This window comes from Symphalangus syndactylus, chromosome 3 (assembly GCF_028878055.3).
Source record: "Symphalangus syndactylus isolate Jambi chromosome 3, NHGRI_mSymSyn1-v2.1_pri, whole genome shotgun sequence".
Taxonomy (NCBI): domain Eukaryota; kingdom Metazoa; phylum Chordata; class Mammalia; order Primates; family Hylobatidae; genus Symphalangus; species Symphalangus syndactylus.
In genome coordinates, this window is record NC_072425.2 from 31,787,499 (window position 1) to 31,809,800 (window position 22,302).

General features: G+C 41.0%; 2 protein-coding genes across 9 annotated transcripts in view; one reads left to right on the top strand and one right to left on the bottom strand.

Moving 5' to 3' along the window:
• Positions 1-21,944, bottom strand: part of SLC31A1 (solute carrier family 31 member 1) — a 41,763-nt gene extending 19,819 nt beyond the window's left edge. The window contains exons 1-2 of one of the 2 annotated variants that reach the window (XM_063636087.1): positions 21,781-21,926; positions 16,085-16,202 (exon numbers count right to left, since the gene is read on the bottom strand). The gene's annotated coding sequence lies outside the window, so the exon portion shown is untranslated. Of the gene's footprint in view, positions 1-16,084; positions 16,203-21,780 lie in introns of both variants that reach the window. The other variant, XM_055271419.2, reaches the window with a different exon arrangement.
• A 116-nt stretch (positions 21,945-22,060) lies between these two features.
• Positions 22,061-22,302, top strand: part of FKBP15 (FKBP prolyl isomerase family member 15) — a 62,293-nt gene continuing 62,051 nt past the window's right edge. For 2 of the 7 annotated variants that reach the window (XM_055271375.2, XM_055271374.2), the window contains exon 1: positions 22,061-22,268. In XM_055271375.2, the coding sequence (XP_055127350.1) occupies positions 22,216-22,268 (53 nt within the window). In that variant the 5' untranslated portion in view covers positions 22,061-22,215. The remainder of the gene's footprint in view (positions 22,269-22,302) is intronic. The other 5 variants (XR_010119993.1, XM_055271376.2, XM_055271378.2 and 2 more) reach the window with 4 other exon arrangements.

The window sequence follows — 22,302 nt, forward strand, 5'->3', positions numbered from 1 at the left end:
TGTTCAAACTCAGCAAAGGAGATGAGAAACCTGTTGAGGCAAGACAAATCCTGGAAGAAGTGATTACGTGATGAATTATACAGCCATTGAAGGCTATTATTTGCAAGAGAAAACATGCTAAAGTCAAACTCAATTTTTAAAATGCCCATTGTCCAATCCCTAGGTCACCTATGTCTTCTGAGTAAACATGAATGGACCATGTAATTACTATATAAACAACAAAATATAAAGGCAAACAACTAGTTTAAATGTGAGAGAGGACACAGGTGACATATACTACATTGGGTAAGTTATTTTATATTTTAGAACTTCATTTTCCTTAACTGTAAGAATACTGAATTATATAATCCATAAAGTTCCACCCAGAGCTAAAACTTAAAAAAAAAAAAAAAGCCTAGAGTATAAAAACACAAAGCCCTTGGGAGGCTTAGAAGCCTAGCGTATAAAACACAAAGCTCTTGGGAGATCTGAACATTTACATTTTCTAGCCAAATTTACCTTCATAGATACTTTTGGAAAATAAGTGTTTTGTGACAAATATGAGGAGAGAGACTGTAAACAAAACTCATACCTGTTTCTAAGAGTAGAAGAAGGGAAGAGATTATACTGGCTGCTATTGACCTTTAAGTGGTCTGAAATGCTAAACCAAAACTTTTTATGTGAATTAAGTCTCTAAGGCATGAAGCCTTCACAAGTGCCATATAAAATGACATCAGGGGAAATGGAACAAACTATAAGATCAACTTAAAAATGACTTTAGGCTGGGCATGGTGGCTCATGCCTGTAATCCCAGTGCTTTGGGAGGCTGAGGTGGGAGGATCACCTGAGCCCAGGAGTTTGAGACCAGCCTGGGAAATACAGTGAGACCCCATCTCTACAAAAAAGCAAAAAATAGCTGGGTGCAGTGTCATGTACTTGTAGTGCCAGCTACTGAGGGAGGCCCTGAAGTGGGAGGATTGCTTTAAGCCTGGGAGGTCAAAGCTGCAGTGTGCCATGATCATACCACTATACTCTAGCCTGGGCAAGAGTGAGACTCTGTCTCAAAAAAGACAAAAAAGAAAAAAAAAAAAGAACCCAACCTACCTTCTCTGCCTATATGTACTTTGTATTCCAGCCAAACAAGTTCAATGGCCAAAAGTTTCTAGCACTCCTAGGAAACACATCCCACACTTTTCTGTCTGGTATCTTTGCCTACATTGTTTCTTAAGTCTGAAATGCCCATCCTTACAATCTCTAGTGCAACAAATCCACGCCATACTCCAACGTCTAGTTTTTTCTTTTTTTTTTTTTTTTTTGAGACGGAGTCCTGCTGTGTCACCCAGGCTGGAGTGCAGTGGCGCGATCTCGGCTCACTGCAAGTTCCGCCTCCCGGGTTCACACCATTCTCCTGCCTCAGCCTCCCGAGTAGCTGGGACTACAGGCGCCCGCCACCATGCCCAGCTAATTGTTTGTATTTTTAGCAGAGACGAGGTTTCACTGTGTTAGCCAGGATGGTCTCGATCTCCTGACCTCGTGAACCTCTAGTTTTAAGAGCTCTGAAGAGCCACAGTATATTGTGCCTTTCCTAGTAATTCTAACTGGAACTAGGTCTCACAAAATACTCGAAAATGTTTTTATGATATTTTGAATCAGTGCCCATATATCACACTTATAGAATGGTATTGAGAAATGGTAGGAGAAACAGTTGAATGAAAGTATTCTAAAATTCCCTCTCATCTTTATCAACTGCAGATGCTTAATGAGTCCCTCTTGGATGCTACTCTTTCTTGAGTCAGCCAAGGAGAGAAGTCTGGCTCCAAACAGTTCGGTCTGGAAAGAGATGGATGAGCCATTTCTTTAGCTATATGTAGATCACCTGAAATTGAAACCTGAGTGTTCTGTCTCTTAATTTGTGGGTCACAGAATCCCACTAAGAATTGGAAGGACCTTAGCAGTCATTGCGTGGTGCTCCTCAGTAATACACAAATTCTATAATAACTGTTCAAATACCTCTGGGGACTTGTCAGGCAAGTGTGTTGCTTCCTTCCAGAAATATAAGGAAGCAAAATTCTCTTTTTAGTCAAGCCAAATACAGAAGATGCCCCATTGGAATCTGAATCTTGCTATTTGACAGTGATGATGCTGATGAACCGGCACTCCAAGCTAAACCAGTATTTGTACTGCAGATACTATTTGCATGTATTTCTCAAGCTATAATTTGCTTCTTAGGCTGCACTCCGAAAAACTAATTTCTGCCTGCAAAAAGAAACCTAAGTATCTTCACCCCCAACTTCTGATATTGATACACTGATTTTTAAGCTCACTATGTGGCATTTAAGTCTGTTACAGACTTATCTTTCCAGCCTTATTTCAATCTACTCTGCTTCACATTCATATGTTCCACTGAAACTGACCTACTTACTTTTCCTCAATAATTTTTTTTTTTTTTTTGAGACAGTCTCGCTCTGTCGCCCTGACTGGAGTACAGTGGCGCGATCTCGGCTCACTACAACTTCCACCTCCTGGGTTCAAGCGATTCTCCTGCCTCAGCCTCCAGAGTAGCTGGGATTACAGGCAAGCGCCACCATGCCCAGCTAATTTTTGTATTTTTAGTAGAGACGGAGTTTCACCATGTTGGCCAGGCTGGTCTCAAACTCCTGACCTCAAGTGATTTGCCCGCCTCGGCCTCCCAAAGTGCTAGGATTACAGGTGTGAGCCACTGTGCCTGGCCCCTCAATAAAATTCAGCATTTTGACATTTGTATGCGTTTTCAGGCTTTCGTAATTCCCTGGAATTCCTGTTATTTTTTCCCCTCATTTTCTATATATGTACAAATCCTGCCATTATTTATTCAACATTTATCATGCATGAAAATGTGCCAGAATTAAGGATAAAGCTAAAACATGGCCCTTGATCTTTTTGATTTATAATCTAGCTCATTCCAGGAGGTTTTTCTTGAATTCCTAAGAAATCTCTCTTTTTTGAATTTACCTAGCAATCTTCTCTTACAGAAATTTTGACTTTTGGTTTTTAAAATACCATATATACACAGCAAGCTTCTTGAGGGCATATATACACAGCAAGCTTCTTGAGGGCAAGAACTTTCTAATTTTTACTTCCTTACAGCATCTGGAAGAATACTTACCAAATATTCATTCATTCAAAAAGTATTTATTAATTCTTACAAAATCCATGTAGGTTTCAATATCTACCTATAAGGAGTCTGATGCAAAAAGACAAGGTACTTGCCTTTGTGGGGTTACTCAAGAGGAAGAAGACTCTCTCAGTAACAATGTAAGCAAATAAATATATATAGGTAGGTATAATTACCATTTGTGTAAGTGGTATGAAGGAAGTACAACAATGAACTGTGGCAGAGAATAACGGTGAAAGAACTAATTTAGATGGAGGACAGGTGGGAAGAGAAAGAGAGGCGCTTTCTTAAAGGAGCTGACTTTAAACAGACTGATAAATTAATTATTGGAGTTTAGTAGAAGGAAAGGGAAGAGCTTTCCTGAGTTGAGAGAAGAAATAAGGGATCAAGGTCAGTATGAACAGAACATACTGAGTGAGTGGAGGAGAGGCTAATGAGGTTGAAGACGGAAGCATAAGCGATACTCAATTAAGAATGTCTGGGCATGGTGGCTCATGCCTGTAATCCCAGCACTTTGGGAGGCCAAGAAGGGTGAATCACTTGAGGTCAGGAGTTCAAGACCAGCCTGGTCAATGTGGTGAAACCTCATCTCTACTAAAAATACAAAAGTTAGCTGGGCATGGTGGTGCATGCCTGTAGTCCCAGCTACTTGGGAGGCTGGGGCAGAACAATCACTTGAACCCAGGAGGCAGAGGTTGTAGTGAGGCCGAGATCACACCACTGCACCCCAGCCTGGGTGACAGAGCGAGACTGTGTCTCAAAAAAAAATCTTAAAGGTTATTTTAAGGATTCTAAATTTTATTTCCAGGGCAATTGGAAGCTATTTAAAGGTAATATGCAGGGACTCCTATTTCCTGCTTAAGTTCTTCTTTGAGGCAGATTTACAGAAGGAAAAAAATCTTTATAGATTAAATCCTTATGGCTACAGCTGTTTAATTTGCCAGGATCCAGAATGGCATCTGTTAAAACTTTAGAAAAATGAGAAGAATCATCTAATTTCTGGGCATAAAATGATTTGAGAGGCACAACTTAAGAATATTCTACAAGAACTAGCAGGAATTTATTCCTGGATTTTAAGAGCTTCTAAAAGTCACATGCCACCCTGTGCAGGTGAGATTTGATCTTACAGACTATTGTTAAGAGTCTGGGGGTAGGAGTTAAAAAAAAAAAGTCTGGAGTCAGAAGGTATTCAAATCCCAGCTCTACTAATTTCTAGCTGAGTCTCCTGGTGACATTTCCTGTAAAAGTCCCATGGGTCTTTAGTTTGGCAACAGGTCCTATGCATAGATATTGCTACAGGGATCGTGTCCAGATTTCAATAGCATTTTGGTAAAATGACTCAAATTTGGTACTTGCTCAATAAATAAATCAATAAATACAATGAAGGTGAACTAGCCTCTGGGAAGGACATGGGCAGCAGACTGTGAGACACACAGCAAGTGTTTAATAGACTACACAATCTATACTATACACCACACAATCTATACTATACACCTTCAACAGTGATCTAAACAAACTCGACTTGTCACTCATACCTCTTCAAAACAGTGATTAATCTAAGACTTTTGAACTCCAGATTTTATTTATTTTTTAATTTAAAAAGAATTCTGAGACAGAGTCACACTCTGTTGCCCAGGCTTGAGTGCAGTGTCACGATCTCTGCAACCTCTGCCTCCCGGGTTCAAGCAATTCTTGTGCCTCAGGCTTCCAAATAGGCGGGATTACAGGCGTGTGCCACCATACCCGGCTAATTTTTGTATTTTTAGTAGAGACAGGGTTTCATCATGTTGTCCAGGCTGGTCTTGAGCTCCCGACCTCAGGTGATCCACCTGCGATGGCCTCCCAAAGTGCTGGGATTACAGGTGTGTGCCACCGCGCCTGGACTGTGAACTCCAGATTTTAATGCCCTGCTTTAGAGATAGTGAAAACAAACTATAGAGTGAGTCAGTGGATTCTGGTCCCAACTCTATCACTTTGAGTTCTTTTGGGGAAACACCTATCTCAGGGTTTCAACCTCAGCATTAACAACATTTTGGACTGGATAATTCTTTGTTGTCTGAGCTGTCTTGTGTATCGCTGGATGTTTAACAGTATCCTTGACCTCTACCGACTCAATGCCAGTAGCATTGCCCCAGTTGTGACAACCAAAAATGTCTCCAGACATTTCTCAATTTGTCGTACCCCCTTGATAAGCATTTTCATACTCTGAATTTCAATGTCTCATCTGAAACTCATGGGAACATGGAGATAACATCTATTTTGTCCTCTTTCAGGGTTACTATATGATTCAAATAAGATAATGAATGGGGAAAAAGAGGGGAGAAAAGACCATATATATAAAAGCCTTATTATTATTCTGTGGTAATATTATCATTATGCTCTGTGAGAGCTCAGCAATGAGGTTAACGCATTCATATCTTGTTTACAGAATTCACTATAAGGCTTAGGTAAAGGCTATATGCAGTCTAATATACCCTTTAGGTGGTTATTCAATAAATACTTGTTGATTGATTGATTCTAAGTCTGGGTCCAACAGTAAGTTCATTTACTTTTGCTCTCATGCACGCTTTTTCTGAGAATTGCTGAGCCACAACATTGTAGTATGTTTCCAAACTCAATTCCACTCAAAAAATAGGCCTAGATTAAACAAGAATAGTTACTCATTTTTCAGATGGAAAACTGAGGTATAAAGGTCAAAAGACTAGCCAAGGTCACAGGGCAGTTAGTCTAGTGGTCGTCATTAGAAGCCTGATTCTGACCTCAAGCCCAGTGTTCTTTTTATTATTCGTAGCATGGTCCTTCTATCCAACTATCTCCTGTCTCTATGTTTCTAGTCTCTTAACATCAAGTAAGCTTTTTTTGCGTTCTAAGGGCAACTCAGAAAAATGGAGGCAAGGAAACAGCTGTAGTTTTGAGAGAGGCTTGGAAAAAAAAGTGTAGACCTATTCCTATTGAGGCACAATTGGATATTCTCTACATTCCGGGTAAACCAATGTCAAGCTATCCTAGTGCTCTGACAAGTCTATGAAATCCTTGCCCATTAAGTTCTCCAGGAAGAGCTAAATCTAATCGTTACCCCCCTCCAGAGCAGTTGTGTCCTGCAATGCTTTATACCATGCTTCTGGCATACAGTATGCGCTACAACTGTCATCTGCGGTATTCTTGGCTGCTCTACCTATAAGTGGCTCTAAGTGGGGTGAAAATGGACTTCCATACAGCCCCAAGCACTAGGCCACATTTTGGCATTCTGTGAATAATGCACAAAAGCCCCAAATGCCTTTCTACTATTTGTATGAATAGTAGGGTCAGAAACAGAAATTTTGAGAATAATTCATAAAAATGTCACCATTTATTCTACTCCTTTAAAATATCAGATCATCTCTGATTATCATGGCTTTGTGTGGACTTTCATATGCTGAATGTTGTCACAGGGTTGTCACTCTCAAACACTGACTCAACAGTGTTCTGGATAATTCCCAGGCAAAGGGAATTGGTGGGCTGGAGCCCACCTTAATCTTTATAATGATTACAATTTGAAAAATGTAAGACTAGAAATTTTTGTTCTAGCCCTGGTTTTCCATTACATTAGGTAATTTAGCCTTTCTGGTCATAGCTTCCTGAGTCAAGGAACAGACTAATTCATCTTCAGAGCCTATTTTGGTCTGAAAAGTTTAGGTACATATAAGAATAGTTTCAGTGAGGGCCAGGCACGGTGGCTCATGCCTGTAATCCCAGCACTTTGGGAGGCCAAGGCGGGCGGATCACGAGGTCAGGAGATTGAAACCATCCTGGCTAACACGGTGAAACCCCGTCTCTACTAAAAATACAAAAATTAGCCAGGCGTGGTGGCGGGCGCCTGTAGTCCCAGCTACTCGGGAGGCTGAGGCAGGAGAATGGCATGAACCTGGGAGGTGGAGCTTGCAGTGAGCCGAGATCGCGCCACTGCACTCCAACCTGGGCGACAGAGCGAGACTCCGTCTCAAACAAACAAACAAAAAACAACAAAAAAAGAACAGTTTCTGTGAGAAACAAATGCACACTTGACTTTTCGAAATGCACTCTGAATAATAGGGCTGGGCGCAGTGGCTCACACCTGTAATCCCAGCACTTTGGGAGGCCAAGACAGGCAAATCACTTGAGGCCAGGAGTTTGAGACCAGCGTGGCCAACATGGCAAAACGCTGTCTCTACTAAAAATACAAAAACTAGCCAGGTTTGGTGGCGTGCGCCTGTAATTCCAGCAACCCAGGAAGCTGAGGCACGAGAATTGCTTGAACTTGGGAGGCAGAGGTTGCAGTGAGCCAAGATTGTGCCACTGCACGCTAGCCTGGGCGACACAGCAAGACTGTCTCAAAACAAAACAAAACAAAACAAAAAAAATGAAATGCACTCTGAATAATGATGGATATACTTTAGCCATTCTAACATTTCAGTGGCTTTAACACTGATTAAACACATTCCAGAACATACTGTCATATTACTTTCCAGAACCAATCTTAAACAATCATCTCCTCTGAGAGGCACCTTGCCAAAGCAGAAACAGCAAGGGCAAGAGCCCACTCTGTTCTCGGAGTCAGGCTGCTCACTGTTGCAGGGCATTGCCGTCTTTTTTCCCCCATAAAGTAAGTATATCTTATTTAATTGTTACCCAGAAGAGTAACTATTGCCAGTACTCCAGGAGCTCCCCTCCTGCCTCTCCCAGTCATGCTTCCTCCTCCTCTCCAGAGGGAACTTCTCTCCTGACTTCTAAAATCATACACAGTCTTCTATGATTTTGAAATTTATATAAATGGAAGCAGATAGAATGTACTATGGTGTCTGGGTCCTTTACTCAACATAATTTTTGTGAGGTTCATCCATATTGTGTGTAGCAGCAGTTTGTTATTTTTCGTTGCTCTATAGTTTCCTTTGAATGAATATGCAACTTAACTTTTCATGTCTGCCCTTGGCATCTAAACTGTTTTCAGGGTTTTTAATAATACTGCTGTGAACATTTGCAAATACTTCCCCTCCCCAAGATTGGTGACATTCTTCTCAGCACTTATTAGAGTCAGTCTACTTAATTTTAGACATTCCGGTGGGTATAAATTGAACTTTAATTTGCATCTTCCTAATGACTATTGAAGAGGAAACTTTTTCATACATGTATTGGCTTTTGGATATCCTTTCTTTTGTTAAGTATTTGTTCAAGTTTGTGGCTTATTTTTCTGTGAGGTCTTTTTCTTATTGATTTGTGAAGGTTCTTTACATATTCTGGATGAGTAGTCTATCATCACACACATTGCAAATATCTTCTCCCAGTCTGTGGCTTCCCTTTTCACTTCTTTTATTGTGTCTTTTGATGAACAGAAGTTTTTACTGTTAATGTAGTCTATTTAACATGCTTTATTTTTTATCCTAAGGGGCACTGCCATCCTTAAAACTCGTAATAAGTTACAAAAACTTTGTGAGGATAATAAGTACATGTGAAACTGGGATAAAAATCTCACAACAGTATGAATATCAAATGTAAAAATACATATTGAAGAGACTGGCATGTTAATAACATATATAGTAAATAATAAATGTTAATTACTTTCCTCCTAACTCAAGTGCTTCTCAAAGTGTGGTCCAAGGACCGCCTGGATCAGAATCATCAGGGAAGTTTGGGTAAAAATAAAAATTATGGACCCTATGCCACACCACTGAATCACCTCTCAGGGAGTAGGGCCTCAAAATTTAGGTGCTTATCAAGTTCCATGGACAATTGTTATGCACGCTAAAGCTTGAGAAGCACAGTTCTGAATTACAGAGATGTACAACACAGATACTTAGTACACAGAATCTAAGAACTGGATGTTCAACAAGTGAGAGCTAAAAAAAAAAAAAAAAAAAAAAGAAAATGGCCAGGAGCGGTGGCTCATGCCTGTAATCCCAGCACTTTGGGAGGCTGAGGTGGGTGGATCACTTGAGGTCAGGAGTTCAAGACCAGCCTGGCCAACATGGTGAAACCCCGTCTCTACTAAAAATACAAAAATTAGCTGGACGTAGTGGTAGGTGCCTATAATCCCAGCTACTCAGGAGCCCGGGAGGCAGAGGTTGCAGTGAGCCAAGATCACGCCACTGTACTCCAGTCTGGGTGATAGAGCAAGACTCAGTCTCAAAAAAAAAAAAAAAAAGTCAAACAAAAAGACAAATATTGCATGTTCTCAGTCATATGTAGGAGCCAAAAAAGTTGATCCCATGGAGGTAGAGAGTAGAATAGTCACCAGAGGCTGGGAAGGGTGTATACGTGTGTACTCAAGGTGGGGTGAGGGTGGGATCGAAGACAGATGGGTTAACAGTACAAATAGATGCTTAGATAGAAGGAGTAAGTTCTAGTGTTTAATAGCACAAAAGGGTGACTACAGTCAACAACAATACACTGTATATTTCAAAATAATTAGAAGATTTGAAATGTTCCCAATACAAAGAAATGATAAATATTGAAGGTGATGGATATCCTAAATACCCTGATTTGATCATTATACATTGTGCAATTATTATTGTGCCCATAAATATGTGCAATTATGATGTATCAGTAATAAAGAAAAGAAAGCCAAGATTCAACCAGGAACTAAAATAATGCATTTGTTTATTTTGAAATTCCAAAAAGGTCACAGAGTTAGCCCAGTCTCACATAAAATTTACACAGACCACCACCTAATAATCAAAGAACCTTGGGGGCTAACACTGAATTTCATACCAAATCACTCCGTCTTTGGGATTTGAGAGAGGTTTTCTAATGTACTGTGTAAGTAAAATCTCTAAATCCCAGAGGGAGGGGAAATTAAATATTTTTGTAGTTTTATTTTTGTAGACGAGTTGTGAAATACAGGGATTGAACTACCAGAAAGACAGACCTCAAACAGGAAGTACACCGTTTTGCTGAGACTTTTACATTTGTTCCCAGCTGACCTCTCCAGGGTTTGTCAACTGTCTTTCTGAGATTGGGATTTGATCTGAGATCCTGAATAGCCCACCAAAAACAAAAAAACACAAGGAGGAAGCTGTGGGTAGAAAAGATATTTCCCCTTTCTTTATTATGGCAGCTATTCAAATACGCAAGGAGATATACTCATTCTCTAACCGGTAAAACTGTACCTACTGGTTGTGGGCCCTTTGGCAAATTACTTAATATCTTTTTGCCTCAGCTCTAAAATTGGGAAAATAAAAGTAACCTATTTCATAGAATTGTTTTAAAGAATTATTAGCAGGAGTTCACTGAGGCAACAGCATAGTGGTTAAGAGGGTAAATTAGTTTCCTCTAAACTAAGGATGTTTATAGCAACTACCTCTTGACAGTATACACTTAAACACTTACTTAAGCACAGTGTCTAAACACAGGAAGTTCTTGATAAATACTCATTTTTACTTCTCAATCTACTGTTCTCTCTATATATGGTATACGTACAATTCCCCAGATCCTTGATTTGTCCACCAACTACCCCATAGCTAATACTTCTTCCTTATGTCTGCTGTTCTTTTGTCTGTTTGTTTGAGATGGAGTTTCACTCTCGTCACCCAGGCTGGAGTGCAGTGGCACGATCTCAGCTCACTGCAACCTCCGCCTCCTGGGTTCAAGTGATTGTCCTGCCTCAGCCTACCAAGTAGCTGGGATTACGGGTGCCCACCACCACACCTGGCTAGTTTTTTTTTCTTTAATTTTTAGTAGAGATGGGGTTTCACCATGTTGGCCAGGCTGGTCTCAAACTCCTGACCTCAGGTGATCCACACGCCTTAGCCTCTCAAAGTGCTGAGATTACTGGTGTAAGCCACCACGCCTGGCCATCTCTGCTGTTCTTGATTTGGGAGCTTGCAGGGGTGGGCAAATGAATCCTACCCATTTAAATTTACCGACAGAGGTGGCCTTTATCTATGTTGAATCAGGTGGTCAGTCATTTTTTTCAATTTGATTCCCATCTGTATCACATTTTCTTTGAAATGTTTTAAAGTTTCTGGCTTCTGTCTCCCTGTTTTCTGACTATAAATAATGCTTCTTCATATTCCTATGATAATTCCACTAGGATTTTGGGAAGGAAAAGAGATGAGTTCAAAACGCCATCTTGAAATGGAAATAATGATACATTATACTAGGTTTTTGTCCATCTTTTCTATGTTCCAGTTTTTTAAGAGTAGTAGCAATTCTAAGCTATAACATAGAGCCACGTATTCTGTGGTATTGCTAAAAACATAACAAAGGAACTGTTTTCAGGGCTACTTTCTAGAAAGTTTGTAAGCTTTTACAAGTTGCCCAAATAATAGACAGGAAGAAGTCCAGTAAGGCACCTAGTTTCAACTACCCAGCAGCAATTTTCCCTGGGAATATGGCATTGAAGAAAACATTTGGAAAGGTAGGACTGCCTAAGTGAGCTGCATGTTAGACCATATAATTCTGTTATCTGTAACTTTATAGGAGTTATAGTCCACATGTGGGCCTGGCTATCTCCTATCCCGGAGTTTATCAGAACTCTTCCACAGAGATACTACGAGTACTTAACGTATGGCCCACGGACAAGTTTTTAAAATCTAAAATCAAAAAAATTAACACTAATCAAACTCTATCTTCTAAATGTCCAATAAGCTAGAGTTCATATTCATCTAATATTCACTTTGAACTTGATGATTTCATACACATAAAATGAAATTCATGTGACTAAAAAGATACATGTGTATTTTGAATTATATATTCGAATGCTGTTCCTACCAAGTGTGCCTAACTCCACAGCTACCACTAATGCATAACTAAATAAATAATTTCCCCATTTTTTTTTTTTTTTTTTTTGAGACACAGTCATATTCTGTTGCCCCGGCTGGAGTGCAGTAGCATGATTACAGCTCACTGCGGCCTACACCTCCTGGGTTCAAGTGATCCTCCCACCTCAGCCTCCAGAGTAGCTGAGACCATAGGTACATACCATTATGCCCAGCTAATTTTAAAACTTTTTGTAGAGAGGGGGTCTCCCTATGTTGCCCAGGCTGGTCTTGAACTCCAGCCTTCAAGTGATTCTTCTGCCTCAGTCTCCCAAAATGCTCAGATTACAGGTGTAAGCCACTGTACCCGGCCCCCAATTTTTAAGTGCAACACAAAGAATGGCAGCGGGATCCAGAAAGATAGGTGTGTGTGTGCATTTACTTAAACATAGGCAGACATAGACTCCTCTTCAAGATAAATAATTTACTTGGTCTCTTGTCCTTTCCTGAACCAAATTAAGCACACAAAGTGATGGCTTGATAGGTGTGTCAAGGCTGAGCAGGGAAAAGAAAGGATATGGCACTTGAGAAGGGAGCAAAGTAGAGGTCAGATCACTTTGACATCTACCTCAATTCAACTCAACAAGTATTATGAAGTACCCTCTTCCCCAAAGGTTATAGGGAATTCAGAGATGGAAAGGATAGAGGCTCTGGCTTAAACTTGCTATTGAACAGGGAAAATTTCACAAATGACTTATTGTACCTAGAAAGAGAATGAGGGAGGTGAGATGGGGAGAAAAGAAAAGTTAGTAGGTTATAGTCAAGAAAGTATGAGGGGCTGATACAATTCTGACCTGCTTTATGGTCCCTAGCTTCCCCAAAAGACTAGTGACTATAGTAAACAATGTTAGTGTGGATATTTCAAAATATCTAGAAGAGAGAGTTCTGAATGTTCTTACCATAAAGAAATGATAAATGTTTGAGGTGATATATATGCTGAATACCATCGTTTGATTATTATGCAATTTATATACGTATTAAAATATCACACTGTACCCCATAAATATGTACAATTATTATGTATTAATTAAAAACAAAACAGGCAGGGTATAGTGGCTCATGCCTATAATCCCAGAACTCTGGGAGGCTGAGGTGGAAGGATCTCTTGAGTCCAGGAGTTCAAGACCAGCCCAGGGCCTTGTCTCGACAAAAAATCAAGAAAAGTAGCCAGGCGTGGAGATGCATGCCTGTAGTCTCAGCTATAGGCTGAGGCCATAGGATCTACTTTTGTACTACTTTGGTAGGCTGAGGCAGGAGGATCGCCTGAGCCAGGGAGGTTGAGGCTGCAGTGAGCTGAGATCACGCCACTGTACTCCAGCCTGGGTGACAGACCAAGACTCTGTCTCTCAAACAAACGAACAAACAAATCCCCAAAAGATGAGTAATTGTTACGGTATCATACACTTTGTAAAGTTATCACACACTTCATAACCATCCAAAAATTTGGGAAGACAGTAAAACACAGACAGAGACAGGTATTAGTTAGGCTCTCTTTGTTTTATCTTTCCATTTTCACCCCCTACATAAATTGTAATAAAGAGCAAATCTTCTGAATCCTCTACTTGGTAAATACTAGTAAACATAGTTGGGAGACAGTCTCCTTTTGTTCTGAGTTTATAATACTCACCTTGCAAATTAGCTTGAATAGTATTACACTGAAAAGCACTAGAAAAATCTATAAGACCATGATGCAGGTGACTTTAGTGAAGTCTGCAATTCAACATAATTTTGGTGAGATTACCTATTCTTGGCTCTTACTTAAGACTTACTTCCGAATAGTAAGAGATAAAAATTAAGATATTACCAAGAAAATGATACTTTTTCTTTTCCACTAATCATTTTCAGTTAAAGTCTCATAGAAGATCAAAACTAGAACAGTTATCAGTCTGCCCACACTCTTTAACACAGTAATCCCACTTCTAAATATTCATTCTACAGATAAACTGACACATATGTGAAATGTATATGTACAAAGTTACTTATAACAAGATTGTCTGTAATAGCAAAATATTAAAAATACAATCTAAATGTTCATTGATAGGGCACTGATTAAATGAGTTATCATATTTTCATACAATGGAATACTTCGCAGAATAAGAATGAGAACGCTCTTATATACTGATATAGAATGATCTCCAAGATGTATTATGAAATGAAATAAAAGCAGAATATACTGTATGCTATAATTTGTAAAAAACTTAAAAAGGAAACAGAGTATGTACATGTTATTTTTATATACCTATACTATCTGCAGGGGAGTTGGGGGGAAACAACAAAGTTGTTGGTTGAGCCTGGGAGGCAAAATAGGACTGTGGTCCCTGAGGGGAACTGGTCAGAGGTGGGTAGGAGTAAATGAAGTACTTTTCACTGGATATCCTTGTGTACTTTTTGAATTACAAACCATGTGAATATATTTCCTATTTAAAAAATTAAATTATCAGTCAGGCGCAGTGAATCACGCCTGTAATCCCAGCACTTTGGGAGGCCGAGGCGGGCAGATCACCTGAGGTCAGGAGTTCAAGACAGGCCTGACCAACATGGAGAAACCCCATCTCTACTAAAAATACAAAATTAGCCGGGCGTGGTGGCACATGCCTGTAATCCCAGCTACTAGGGAGGCTGAGGCAGGAGAATCGCTTGAACCTGGGAGGCGGAGGTTGCAATGGGCCGAGATCACACTATTGCACTTCAGCCTGGGGAACAAGAGCGAAACTCCAACTCAAAAAAAAAAAAAAAATTATCATCAAATCCAACTCCTTTATTTTACAGATGTGGAAACTGAGGCTAATGTTATTAAATAATGACACTAATACTCTTTAGTTAGGTGAATCCATAACATCTGCTTCTGATAGAAGGCTCCATAACACTAGACTAACCACTTTCTCCAGCCCCATTTCTCCGGATGGTTTGCTGGGAAGCAGCTAAGCAGGAGGGTTTCTGAGCTTTACATATCCTGTTCTGGTGGCAAATAACATAGAAGCTCCTATTTCTCTTGCCCACTCCCACCCTTCTGTACAAAGAAGATCAAGTGTACAACTACATTCTTCCAAAGGCCTTTACAAAAGCTTTTATTTGCCTGGTTCTAATAGGACAACTCAAATTTGATATGTCAAGCAAACAAACTGAAAAGGTCTTTTAGTTATGTAATGATAGCAGGGCCTAAGTCCAATGGGGAGTGGATCTCCCAGCTACTTTACTCCATTTCTGTGATACCTTTTGTTGCTGGGTAAGCCACATCCCGGAATAATGTAATCACAAGATGCACCCTTTCATGCTCCTCTTACAGGATCCTTTTGTAGCCTTGACACACTTTCAGTCTGCTAACTGTGCTTTGGTATGATTTATGTGACGATTTCGGTGTTTTCTAGATAGCATCTTAGAGTGGAGAAAGCATGCAGCACTAGGCATCAAAGGCTCTGAGCTCTGGACCCACATTTGCCATATACTAGCCATGTGACATTAAGCAAATCACGAAAATTTGCAAAACAGATATTAAAATGCCTACGCTGCCAATCTCATAGTATTGTAAGGGTCAAATAAAATATGTTAAACACTTTCCAATTTTAAGTTACAGTAAATATGAAATATAATAGCTTGCTTGCTCATTAGATGACAAAATTAATCTCTGAAAGGAGCTAAGTCACACATAAGGCTCACTTTCAGGTCTCTTGAAGCATACAGCCTTTCACAGTTTGATTTAAACAAAACTAGCTAGTCAGACAAATATACATTGGCAAAGCATTGCTTTAACTGCTTTATTGTTATAATCAAAGGTAGACAATGGTCCTCCTTGTCTAAACTTTGCTTTAGTTATATTATATAGCATTTAAACTGTTTGGATAATAATGTTGTTGGTTTGCCCATGAATAATATTGGGAATTAATATGGTGTAAGACAGAAACTAGAAAACATTTGAACTGTTCCTTTTTTTTTATTCAGTAGGAAAATGTAATTAAATATGTTACGCAAGATAATAGGAACTTCAATGATTTAATGAAAATGCAGTAGGAGAATGAAAATGAGGCTGGACATGGTGGCTCACGCCTGTAATCCCAGCACTCTAAGAAGCCAAGGTGGGCAGACTGCTTAAGCTCAGGAGTTTAGGACCAGCCTGGGCAACATGGCAAAGCCCTGACTCTATCAAAAATACAAAAAATTAGCTGGGCATGATGGTGCATACCTGTAGTCCTAGCTACTCGAAAGGCTGAGATGGGAAGATTGCTTGAGCCTGGGAGACAGAGGTTGCAGTGAGCTGAGATCGTGCTACTGCACTCCAGCCTGGGCAACAGAGCAAGACCCTGTTTCAAGAAAAAGTAAAATAAAAAACAAAAAAATTGTTCAATATCTCAGACAGAGGCTGTATGGTGTGGCAGTAAAAGTACTGGGCTAGGAATTGAAAGAGGTTCTAGATCTGCATTCTAGATCTGACTCTTAGGTCTCATTTGCTGTGCAATTCTGAGGAACTCAGATTATTCTTTCACTATTTATTGCATACCTATCGAATGAAGGTACCATGATGAAACTCTAAGAAACCCATTCTGGTGAAAGAGGGACGCATGTAAATAATTAAAAAATAATGTAAAATGTACTAAGGTATAGATTATGCATAGGGGTTGTGTGAGAGCTCATAAAAAGCCATCAGAAAAGGTAGGAGAGAGGATGCGGGTGTATGAGTTAACAGCATTTCTCTGTCTTTCATTTCATAAATTAAATGACTACATTCTAGATGCTCTAAACTGCTTCAAAATTACATAAACACTCATCATAGTTCTACAATAACTCTTCTATCTAGGGAAATATGTCACCTGTTGCTAGAATTTTGCTCTCTATATGTTCCCTCCGAATCATTTCTCATATTTACTTTTGAGATTCAGGCTTCCATCTTACCATGCTGTATTTCATAATGTCCTAAGCCTACAAAAGCAGGTTGTATACAAAAGCCTAGGGCCATTGTGTAAAGGAAAAGAGGTAGGGTGGACCCTTCTCAACCCTTTCCTTCTCTGCAGGGCTTTGCATTCCTAAGGATGGGCCCCTCCTCTGCTTGGGGATGTTACCTAAATCATAAAATGATATTACTCAAAGCAATGGAACTTCAAAAGCATTTCCTTCCCAGGCCCTACTATAAGATTTCTTTTGGCATAAACTGTTCATTGTAATGTATTAAGTATCAGACTTTTGATGACTTGTCATACTTAAGTCACAAAACTACATACAACTTTTAAGTTTTTAAAATGGCTTTAAGAGCTGCATGTGGGAGTACAGGCATCAGGAACCCCTTACCCCTTCCCTCCCTTTTCCCCAGTCAGACCTGCCCTGTCCACTTTAAAATGCAGTTATTTGGGTGATGCTTTGTTACTAACTTATCTGACAACTGCTTGTTGAAATCAACTTGTCACTGTAAACACTTTGCTTTCTTTTTTTTTGAGATGGAGTCTCGCTCTGTCGCCCAGGTTGGCACACAGTGGCGTGACCTCAGCTCACTGCAACCTCCGCCTCTCCAGAGCTCAAGCAATTCTCGTGCCTCAGTCTCTTGAGTAGCTGGGACTACAGGTGCCCACCACCATGCCTGACTAATTTTTGTATTTTCAGTAGACACGGGGTTTCACCATGTTGGCCAGGCTGGTCTCGAACTCCTGACCTCAGGTGATCTGCCTGTGCTGGGATTACAGGCGGGAGCCACCACACCTGGCCGAACACTTTGCTTTTCTAGTGATAATTATATCATCTTTCTCTCTTGTAGCACTTCTGGTGGGAAAGGTGCAAAAAGGAATTAACAGTAGAGACGAGTCTCTGATTCCTAAGTCCTTCTCTACCAAGACTTCCAAGTTGGAAACAAGAGGTAGAGAAAGACTTAGGAATCAAAGACTCTTATGAGTATGGTATCTACTTTCAAAACAGTCATTTCATTTTATTCACATTCAGTACGGAAACTTTATTTTTCTCAATTCAAAATTGAGATTATAATCCAAAGGAAAGCTGAATTGAAAATTTTAACAGATTAATACCAGTGCCCCAAGTGGTGTTTACCATGCCTTCACAACAACCTCATGTTCTAGGGGCCATTAGAAAATGAAGTGGTTACTGACATGGAATGGAGCTAGGGAAATGTAACTTTTTACTTCATACACTCCTAAGCCATTTGAACTTTTTTACATCAATCATGCCATTTGGAATAAAAAATTCCACTTCATACTGAGCTAAGTACAAACTTGTCACCTTGACCTTCAAGGTATTTGACAAATATGGTCTTGGATTCCTTTTCAATTTTAATCCATTACTTTCTTTTGTGAACTGTTGCCTTATACTCTTAGCAAACTATCCCACAGAACTCTCTTATCCAATTTAACTGACATCACACCACTAGGCTATTCTCCAACGTGATGGGAACAACACTTCTGGTTCCCCCTCTGTGAAGTGTGCTTATCAATGGTGACAGTGTGTTTATTCACAAACCAATTTATGCCAGTTGTGCTTATTATTGAAAGTATGTAAATATTATGTAAAGCAATGAAGTATAAATGAGAAGAGAAAAATGACAGCAGCAATTAACACTGAGTACTTACTACCTGCCAGGCACTGTTCTAAATGCTTTACATGAATTAATTCCTATAATATTCACAAGAAACCTAGAAATGGATACTACCATTATGCCTGTTTTACAAAGGCAGAAACTGAGTAACTTGCCTATGGCCTATACAACTAATAAGTGGCAAGGCAATTTGGCTCCAGAGCTCAAGTACTTAACTACTGTACTATATAGCCTCTCTAGTAGTTGTTTCTAAAAAACCACATTGAATGCTTTGGAAAGACTAGATAAAAGTGAGCATACAAGGCCGGGCGCGTTGGCTCACACCTGTAATCCTAGCACTTTGGGAGGCCAAGGCGGGCAGATCACCTGAGGTTGGTAGTTCCAGACCAGCCTGACCAACATGGAGAAATCCCATCTCTACCAAAAATACAAAATTAGCCGGGCATGGTGGCACATGCCTGTAATCCCAGCTACTCGGGAGGCTGAAGCAAGAGAATTGTTTGAACCCGGGAGGTGGAGGTTGTGGTGAGCCGAGATCGTGCCATTCCATTCTAGCCTGGGCAACAAGAGCGAAACTCCATCCCCCAAAAAAGAAAAGTGAGCATACAGATAACACATAAACTTGCTGTTAGGTGTGGGAGACAACAGAAAAGGCTGGAAGGACATTTCATAAACACCTAGAAAGATTCTGCAGTGAGACTGCTTTGCAAGTGACTTTAAGTATTCATTCCATGTTAAAAATACCATAGATAATGTAGGCCAGGGGCTAACAAGCTCTTTCTATAAAGGACCAAAAGTAAACATTTTAGATGTTGCAGGCCATGTGGTTTCTGTTGCAACCACAAATACTCAATTCTGCCTTGTAGGGTGAGAGTAGTCATAGACAATACATAAACAAATGAGCAAGGCTGTGTTCTAATAAAGCTTTACTTACAAAAACAGGCAACAGGGTCCTACACTCCAAGAAAAGGCTGAGGCCTTATGTTAAAAGAATGGTAAAAGAATGTTTATGTGTTCGTTAAAATGTTATGCATATAACTATTATCTGTATGATTCCCTGCTTTAACTTACCTCTTCAGTTAACCAACTAATGGCCCTAAGTCTGCTTTCAGTGACTGAGTGAATAGAATGTTATAGATCCCCTAGAATCTGCATTTAATTCATATTCTTATCATTATACCTGATATAACTTGGTTATAACTTTAAACTACTAATTTTAAAATGCATGCATCAGTACAGATTAGTATGGGTGTACTCGTATATAAAGACTGTCATCTCTGTTGCAAAATTGCTGATAATTTGAAAAGAATTATTAAAATTGCTGCTTCCCTGAGGGAGTAAGGGGGGTGGAGGGTGGAGAAAAAAAATTGCTGCTTCCTGGCCAATCTTCAGGGGGTTGACAATACATTTTATGAATATTCTAAAAGTTGTATACTTAAGCAAAACAAATAAACAAAAATGCTTACTTTAAACTTGAGATCAAGCTTGTGCCTTACTTACCTTAGTATCCTCAGCAGTTACTCAGTAGAAGTACAGGTCTAATCCACTCATTTTACAGTGTTTAGGGAGCCTGGCCTAAACTCAGAGTGAGTTATAAGGGCTGGGACAGGAACTCAGATTTCCTGATTCCTAGTCCAATATTACCAATCTGAAGATACACGAATTTAGGAAGACAGTGGCTTCCTTTTTTTTTTTTTTAGGTGCACCCAGTCCTGCAGTTCAAAGCCTGGGAAGACTCACCATCATCTTCCTCCTCCTCATACTGCTAATGAGAATCAGCAGCTGTGTTTCTACAGTGATAATCTGAGTATGCATGTTCGTGATGTTCCAATCACCAAAAAGGCTATTGATTTTAGGATTCCTGAGTACCTACAAAAGCTACTTAAACATCCAGGATAAAAACAGCTCCACCCAAGAATACAACATAAGAGTTCAAATATTCCCTTGGCCATTTTTTTTTTTTTAAAGGAAAGGCTGGAAGGACATTTCATAAACACCTAGAAAGATTCTGCAGTGAGACTGCTTTGCAAGTGACTTTAAGTATTCATTCCATGTTAAAAATACCTTAGATAATGTAGGCCAGGGGCTAGCAAGCTCTTTCTGTTAAACATTTAGATGTTTCAGTGCTGCAATCACAGTGACCAGTTTTGGGGAGAGGGATTAGAAAGTGCCATGGTACTTAATCCAGTTATTCCCCCAACACCTCCAAGAGGTAGCCAAGTTCACACACTAAACGGAGCTACTGCAACAGTTCTAGTGCTAGTCCTTAGATTCTAGTTCCAGTTCCGGTTCTAGTGCTTAGATTCCAGTTGCATCATTCCAACTGTGAGCCTTCGCTGCTTTAACATCTTTGCCAGGAGGTGCAAAGTTCTCTGGGAGGGAGCTACCAATCATTTCGCTTCAATTTCATACTGACAGATTGAAACATTCACGTAAGGGACACCTGTAGTACCAACCTGACTGTGAGGGGAAGCCCAAAAACTCCAGTGAGTCTGTGGACGCTACGCTGGGACACTATCTCCTTAGCCACACCTTGTCTAAGCCAGGACTACCCCAGGATTGTTTCGAGAATGATACCAGCTTAACCAAAGAAATACTTATGTAAGATACAGATAGGGTGGAAACTGGAGGCAGAGGAGTCCGCCACAATTGATGTTGATTTAGGACTGTCGTAGGGAATCCCACGCCAAGGTTGGGCTGGGGATGTGTCTGCCTCCAAAGTATCCTCCTTTCCATCACCCACTGCCAGAATATCCTAGCTCTTCTGCACCTCACCCGCGTAGAATACAGAGAATACAGGTGGACTCTAGAAAGGGGACTTTTCTCGAGGTGTATGCTACAGTCTTTCAATAGTGACTCTGTAAGGGCACACAGTGCTTAAGGGCTGGTAAGGTTCTTGTTCACCCACTAGCTCACTATGTCCTGAATCAAAGGACGAGGAAACCAGTCTCAGTCTGCCCTTTACTCTTTGTGACCTCGGACTAGTCACCCGGGTGCTTAGTTCCTTCCTCTCCCTATCTGTAAATTCTGAGATTACGAGGAGGCCGAGATTGAAATCGATGGCCTCTGAGCTCTAAAAGCTTCTGGACCAGCCGGCACACGGAAGCACTGGACAAATGGCCGGTTGCATACAGGGGGAAACTGAGGCACCAAGCACCCTGGCCCAAGGTCACTCTGCTTATGCCACTGCAGGGGCCGGGCCGAAGCCCAAGTCTTTAACCCTCCAGTCCCGAGCTCTTTCTCCTTCCGCGGAGCCGAGGAGAGCGGCGAGGAGGGTCCTTGTCCCGCTGGGGAAAGGACGGTACCCATGCACAGGGGTGCGAGAGAAGGGCCAGGAGAAGCCTTACCTTCCCAGGTCGAGTCCAGCCACTAGCGCCTCTCTCTCCGAATCTTAACCCGTCACCCCCTCACGACTCCTCGAACGGCCCCTCCACTTCTACCCGGCTCGACGTGTCCACGACCGCCACCGAGGCCGAGGATTTCCCGCCCCCTCCCGCCCCCTAGCATTACCGACCAATCCCTGCAAGGGGCTGTGAAGCTCCGCCCCGCTGCGGGCTGGAGGGGCCTGACGTCACGCGGCGCGCGTGCCCGCGCGAGCCTCTCATTTGCCTTTGCCCCACCTTCTTCAGAGCCCAGTCTACTTTCGATCCAGAGACCGTGCGGGAGTTCGCCCTGCCGGAAAGTAGCACGCTGCCGCGGCATTTTACGACGTCGGCGGTGACAGGCCCTGGGACTCTGGGAATACCCAGCTTCCTCCCCGCAGCCCGGTGAAAGCCAACGCAATGTTCGGTGCGGGGGACGAGGACGACACCGATTTCCTCTCGCCCAGCGGCGGGTGAGTGACTGAGAAGTATGCGCTGGAGGGCGTG